This window comes from Arctopsyche grandis, chromosome 10 (assembly GCF_051622035.1).
Source record: "Arctopsyche grandis isolate Sample6627 chromosome 10, ASM5162203v2, whole genome shotgun sequence".
Classification (NCBI taxonomy): domain Eukaryota; kingdom Metazoa; phylum Arthropoda; class Insecta; order Trichoptera; family Hydropsychidae; genus Arctopsyche; species Arctopsyche grandis.
The window spans coordinates 7814304-7821141 of NC_135364.1; the positions used below are offsets into that span (position 1 = coordinate 7814304).

General features: G+C 31.9%; 1 protein-coding gene across 1 annotated transcript; it reads left to right on the plus strand.

Moving 5' to 3' along the window:
• The first annotated feature begins 2149 nt into the window (after positions 1-2149).
• LOC143917788 (acyl-CoA Delta-9 desaturase-like) lies at positions 2150-6345 on the plus strand. Its single transcript, XM_077439372.1, has 7 exons — positions 2150-2352; positions 2430-2691; positions 4638-4768; positions 4847-5052; positions 5124-5309; positions 5739-5898; positions 5992-6345. Exons 2-7 carry the CDS (start codon positions 2466-2468, stop codon positions 6145-6147), a joined length of 1065 nt encoding a protein of 354 aa, XP_077295498.1. The 5' UTR covers positions 2150-2352; positions 2430-2465; the 3' UTR covers positions 6148-6345.
• Positions 6346-6838: the final 493 nt, after the last annotated feature.

Sequence of the window (6838 nt, forward strand, 5' to 3'; positions counted from 1 at the left end):
TATGAGTATAAATATGTTTTTGAGTTATTTTTCCTATTATGCTGTACATTACATAACATTAAACTAATATAAAACCATAATTACTAACAAAAATAATGTAAAATAGAAAATTATCAGAAGAACAGTAGCTATTAAAATAGATAACATGTATTGTGAACATAATAATAAAAAGCATTTAAAAATCAAAGTCAAAAAACGAATGATGATGTTTTCTACATATGTTTTGTATTACTATTAAACGGTATACTTGTATATAACATTCCGTTTGTTCAAAAACTGTTAATCTTTGTTTTAAATTCATGATGTAAGAATTACTTTTGGTCTTTAATCAATGTTTTTGATTTTTATTATTACAAGCCTCTTCTATATTTCACTTCGCTCATTGGTCTGACAACATATGTATATTATAGATCCTACATTCTTCCGATATTTTTAAACTTGCCATTTTGCGTGGTTTGGTCAACAATAGATATTCAAATCAATTCCGCCAGTACGATGGTGAAATATAATCGTAATAGACACATTTAAAAAATGCTACAATTTTGACCATCTTGACGTCTTGATATTTACCTTTCCGCCACGTTTTGTCAGATTTTAATTGTTTTAACGCCTATAACTTTTAAAACCTAGAACGTCTTTTTGGTTACATTGCCTGTATCCCGTGCACCCGACGAGACATTCAATTTGACGTTTGTGATATATTATTATATATTGTCTTAATTTTATATACAAAATATAGAAGAGGCTTGTTTTTAAAAAGCTTTTTTTAAGTTTTTTTTTTACACTACCTCTCTTTCCTGCATATCTTCTATAACGATGAAATATCACCACAATTGTTCTGCACAATCATTTCAAAATCAATAAATAAGATGAGCTTTCAGTGGTTGCTCAACGGTGTGTGCCAAAACTTGGCGAGTTTTTGAACCATTTGATGGATAATTATATTTTCGTTTTGAAGTAAATGTATTTTTTACATACTCCTTTACGTTTCACATGGCTTTCGTGTTAGTGGTCATTTTTATCTCTTATCCGATTGTTTTCATACTTTGCCATATTGCTCATTTTGGTCATCACTACACGCTAATGTATCGTCTGCCATTACGCTGGAGATAAAATATCGTATACAACGCGTTTTAAACACGCGGAAAGTAAATCTTCTTGACGTTTAATAAGCGTTCGTCCCGTATCTTCCAACCTGTTCGCCTTGATATGGCGATATAAGATTTTAATTGTTTAAACGCCTATAATTCACTCTATATTTTATGAAATTTGCTCTATTGGTTCTCGTTATCTCTAATATATAAATATTTATAGTTTTAACTCTCATATGTATATATAAATTTCAAATTTGGCGTGTAGCTTCTTGTAGGGTAATACACGATATATATTGATTTTTGGCCAAATATTTCAGATTTGATATTTCACGGCTAAAAGTATATCTCTTCACTGGGTTTTATCTGCGAGATAATTATTCAATAATAAGTTATGTTGTATCTAATTGTTAATATGACTTACAATAAGCTTACATACATTTAGTTTTTTACAATAAGCTTACATACATACATCACATGCAATTATTTTTAGTTATCAGCTGATTTAATTTATCTGATGATTGAAAAGTTCAATTCTGTAAATACATAAACTCATTTATGGACAATCATACATTGATAAACTATTCTTAAAGCAATCTTAGTATTAATAAACTGTAAGGTTCCCGGCATAAATGAGTATACATATTGCCGGCAGCAACTCATAGCCTCAAATTTCATTGATTAATTCCTTCATAACAAACTATCTAACCAATACAAGCTACATATGTACACAGATCAAACAGTGATAGTTTTATTTTTAGTTATCAGCTGATTTAATTCTTCATTGAAAGGATTTGCGTCAGTGGGTCATAAAAAGTTTATTTTAAGACTCAAAGATTCAACTGATTTAATTCGCAAATCAATTACGATATCGGCATTGTTTTTTGCGTTAGAATGATTAAATTGTTATTGTGATCGAAAATTTAATTCAATAATATATAATGAAACGTTCATTTTTTATGCGGTTTTTGGGTTAAAAGTGCACAAATCCGATTTGAGAGCAATCGATGTTGTTTCTATTTTTTGCTTGAATAGTTTATTTATATCTTCCAAGCTGTGTATTTAGTATGAAAACTACAATGAGCTCATGATGTTTTCATAAGCGATTCCAATTTAAAAAACAGTATTTCCCCATGCGATACAAAATTGCACGCGATTGGACCATAGTCTATTTGTCGTCACACTTTCGATGCTATAAATACTGTGCGAAAAATTTACATGTCAGAATAGCAGCCTTGCCACCACAATAGCAGCAGCTCGGGTACGAAACACATATATTCAAAATTAATATACACTTATTATCCTTATTGTATACAGTTATTGAATTTAATTTCGCAGAACACACCAAACCTGACACCTGATTAAGCCACCAAGATGCCACCCCACGCAGAGACGGAGACAACGGGCGTCTTATTCGAATCTGACGTGCAAACCAACGATGGCGGTCTCAACAAAGAAGTATCCCATTTAAAACACGCAGGAGACAAGAAAATAGTGCTAGTCTGGTCTAACATCATCTGGTTCATCCTGCTCCACTCGGCTTCCGTGTACGCCTTGTACCTGGCAGTCACGGATACCAAATGGCAGACGAACACCTTCGGCAAGTATTTCGCATTCGTCTGTTCGTATTTTAATTAATTTTATTCCCGCCGTTATAATAGCATGGCTTATCCCGAGGCTGTGTGGGGTGGATGGGGATGAGGGATTGTGACTATTTGCTCGGGCCCTTGTCAAAAAGAAACGAAAATCCTTTAAGGACGAGAAGCCTTTGAAAGGGACGCCGGGCTTGCCGCGGGGGATGCGCCTCTTTGGAACATCATCCCCCCAGAGATAGAATTTCGAATAGAAAATATGGATAATTACGACGAGAGTTTATACGCGATAATTTAATTACGTTAACGATTCACTGAAGGATTATAATGTCTTGGATATAAACTTGAAGGGCTGTGTGGTGGTGTTATTAACGCCACAACTATCGTACGATATATATATTTAATGTTCATTTTATACGAGTGTAATATCAACCGACGTTGCTCGAGAGTATTAGGGTTGTTGAAAAAATCTTCAAAAGGCCACAATTCCTTCCAAGACCTGTGTACAAGTCTAAATGAGGGTATCAAGAGATAGTTAAAATACTATAGCAAATGTGGTGTATATGTATGTATGTATATGTTACAGTTGAAGTGTATTTTCAATTTTAATATAATCCAACTGGCGTTTTAGGTCATTCATATTCTAATACAATTCAACTAGTAAATTATAGCTCTACAAGTGTAAATACACTTTCAACAATGTAATAAAACAGTTGAGTTTAGACAGCTCTGATGTTTTTACTAATGCTTTAGAAATCAATAATGCGTTAATGTTTGCTAGGTATTACGAATAAAGGTAATGAGTTCCGTATTACGATAACTCTAAGAATGTGTTCAAAACAAATATGTGAATTTCCAACTCAATTTACTAATCGAGTGACGTTTTCACGAAAACTTAACCTCTCCATCTTACTTGGTACCAATTTATAGTTGAATTGTATTTTCAGTTGTAATATATTTTGACCAGTTGGAATTTAATTTGCCGTATGAATCAACCTACGTGGGTTAGACGGAATATATTCTAACTAGTCAAAATATATAATTGAAAATACACTTATACCATGCTAGATGGAATATATTCCAACTAGTCAAAATGTATTTACAACTTGAAAATACACTTCAACTTTAATATACATACATATACGTATACAAATTAGCTGAATTTCCCAGCTTTGCTCCGGTAAGTGACAAGTTTTTCAGTTTACATTTTATTTTTTTACATAAATTTCTACAATAGATGCCATGACAGGTTGCACCAAAGTGACACCTAAGTCAGATTTTTTGTTGTCAGATTCTAAGTTGGCGAGTTCTTAAATTGAAACCGTTGATTTACATTCAAACAGATAAATAAATATTTGTCTTTGATATACACTTTAATTTAAATTGGCATAATATATGCCTAATATAAAAATATTATCTATAAAATGGAAAAAAAAATATTTAATGAATTTTCATGCTTTATTTTTTACATGAATGATTGATAAAATAATATTAAATATTAGTTATCTAAATGTACATAAATATGGCATAATATAGAAATTCGGAGAAATCCATTAAATTATATTTTTTAAATAGATATAAAAAAGTTAATAAAATAATATTATTGGAAAGAGAAAACGTATTTATATTAGATATTTTTATTGAAATGTTTACGTTATTTTTTTCAGCTTCGATAAACATTCTCGTAATATGTTTTCTTGAAAGTTTCATTAGATCGATCGAATGTACTGAAAGTTAAAAAAATTAAATTATCTTTAATATTTTTTATTAAATCCAATATTAGTATTGGATAAAATGTCGATATTATTGAAATGAATTTCAACTATGTATGTTGGAAAATATATTGAAAAATACTATTATATATGTATATATACATAAATAATAAATTCATATTATTTTAGTATAAAATATTTAATAAAATAACAAAAAAAAATAATTTTATTAATAATTTTAGCCTTTGTATGCTATTTGATGTCTGGTTTGGGCATCACGGCCGGAGTTCACCGTCTATGGGCCCACAAAGCCTTCAAAGCAAAATGGCCCCTACGTTTAACCCTCATGGTCTGGAACACCATGGCCTTCCAGGTATAAAGGAACACCAACTTAATAAAAAAAAGATATATAAATATAATACTTTCCCTACTAAAAATTAACACTTGATAGGATTCCGTTATTGATTGGTCTAGAGACCACCGCGTCCACCACAAATACTCAGACACAGATGCTGACCCTCACAATGCGGTCAGAGGATTCTTCTTCAGCCACGTGGGGTGGTTGTGTTGTCGCAAGAACGAAGAGGTAAAACGCAAAGGTAGACAAATCGACATGTCTGACCTCTACGCCGATCCGATCCTCGCTTTCCAGAAGAAGTACGTATTTTAACTATTGTTCGTACGTCGTTTGAATGTTTCCTTCATTTAAATGTAACATTTATCTACAGGCACTATATGAAACTGATGCCATTGATCTGCTTCGTCATTCCCACTGTGATACCAGTCTACTTCTGGAATGAATCTTGGGTCAATGCCTTCTGTGTTCCGACGATTTTGCGCTACGCCATTGTGCTAAATGCTACATGGTCTGTCAATAGCTTCGCACACTTCTTCGGACACAGGCCTTATGACAAGTAAATATATCATTTTGATTAAATATTCAAAGTAATAGTGACCAAAATCGATACTATCCAAATGGTCTTGATACTTACATATGATAAATTATTCAGTTTCGAAATCCATACATTGATAATTATCTGATGCTTTTATATACACACGCATACAAATTTTCAGTTATGCATAGTATAATAAGCGGCATAATGAATAGCAAAAAAATAGTATTACATTTTCAATGCGACGATTTCATTGAATCGTATGCGATAAAAAAATAGACAATTGCGAATGAAAATTGTATTTTTTTCAAACAATGAAAATACGCATCACGGAACAAATAAATAAAGGAATCCAATTTGCATTGATTAATACCCAAGAGAAATTATACGAACGAATAATATTATAATGTATGGAAATAAACTAATTAATATTTAATGCGTGTCCTGCAGCAACCTGAATCCTCGTGAAAACATTGGCGTGGCAATGGTTGCCCTCGGCGAAGGTTTCCACAATTTTCACCACACTTTCCCGTGGGATTATAAAGCGTCAGAGCTGCCTTTCTACACTCTTCCCAACCCCTGTACCGCATTTATCGATTTCATGGCCTGGGTGAGTGGTGTTGGATAATTTGCATAGTAAACAGTGATGGTTCGCGGATAAGACGAAACGACAAAAAAATGTGTATGGTTTAATTTGTTTCAGATTGGTCAAGCTTCAGATTTGAAATCGGTTTCCAATGACGTCGTAAAGAGGAGGACTTTGAGAACCGGTGATGGAACACACAAAGTATGGGGATTGGAAGATGCTGATATAACTCCAGAAGAGAAAGATGTCACCGATATTTCATATAAACAATGAATTTTTATTGTTATGAATTGTTATTGAATGGTTATTGTTATTGTTATCTTTTTTTTTGGTAGTTTTTATATTAGTTTATTTGGTAGTATTTGGTAATTAATTATGCAGTGAATAAATTTGTAACATAAACGAACATTATTTTTTTTATTTTTACAAACCTCATTTTTTATATCTCAATAAAAAAAAGACGTCATATTTTATATCTCTTATCTCATATTTAATGTATTTTTATATTATGATTTCCATACACACATATTGCATTATTTTAAAATCCAAAAATGAATAAGGAATCAATATTTATTTAATATTCTATATAAACTGCATACATACATATATACTAGCCACAGCGTAGTGAACTGGTAGAGCTACTGTATACCAGTAGTGAGGTCGTGGGTTAAAGTCCCGGCCAAATACGCTGCTGGCGAGATCTTGTGGTTCTACAGATCTACCGTCTCGACGGATCCAATAAATCGGAATTATCCCCCCCCCCCCTCATATTTCTCGAAAATTCGATTTATTAGCATCTCGTTAAAAAAATCTTATAAAATGCTGCCTACATAAAGTATTTTTCAGAAATTTGAGGTGTATTATTTTTTTTTGATTGCTCATAGATATCTCTACTGTATTTCTGTTATTTCCTTTTTGGTTTGAAAAGTTGAATATAAATGTTTGTATAATAATTTGACATGCA

Excerpts from the sequence above, each read along its gene's own strand:
- LOC143917788 (XM_077439372.1), top strand. The coding sequence starts at position 2,466 with ATGCCACCCCACGCAGAGACGGAGACAACGGGCGTCTTATTCGAATCT. Across the intron at positions 5,053-5,123 it reads ATCCTCGCTTTCCAGAAGAA|GCACTATATGAAACTGATGC; the intron begins GTACGTATTTTA and ends ATTTATCTACAG. Across the intron at positions 5,310-5,738 it reads GGACACAGGCCTTATGACAA|CAACCTGAATCCTCGTGAAA; the intron begins GTAAATATATCA and ends CGTGTCCTGCAG.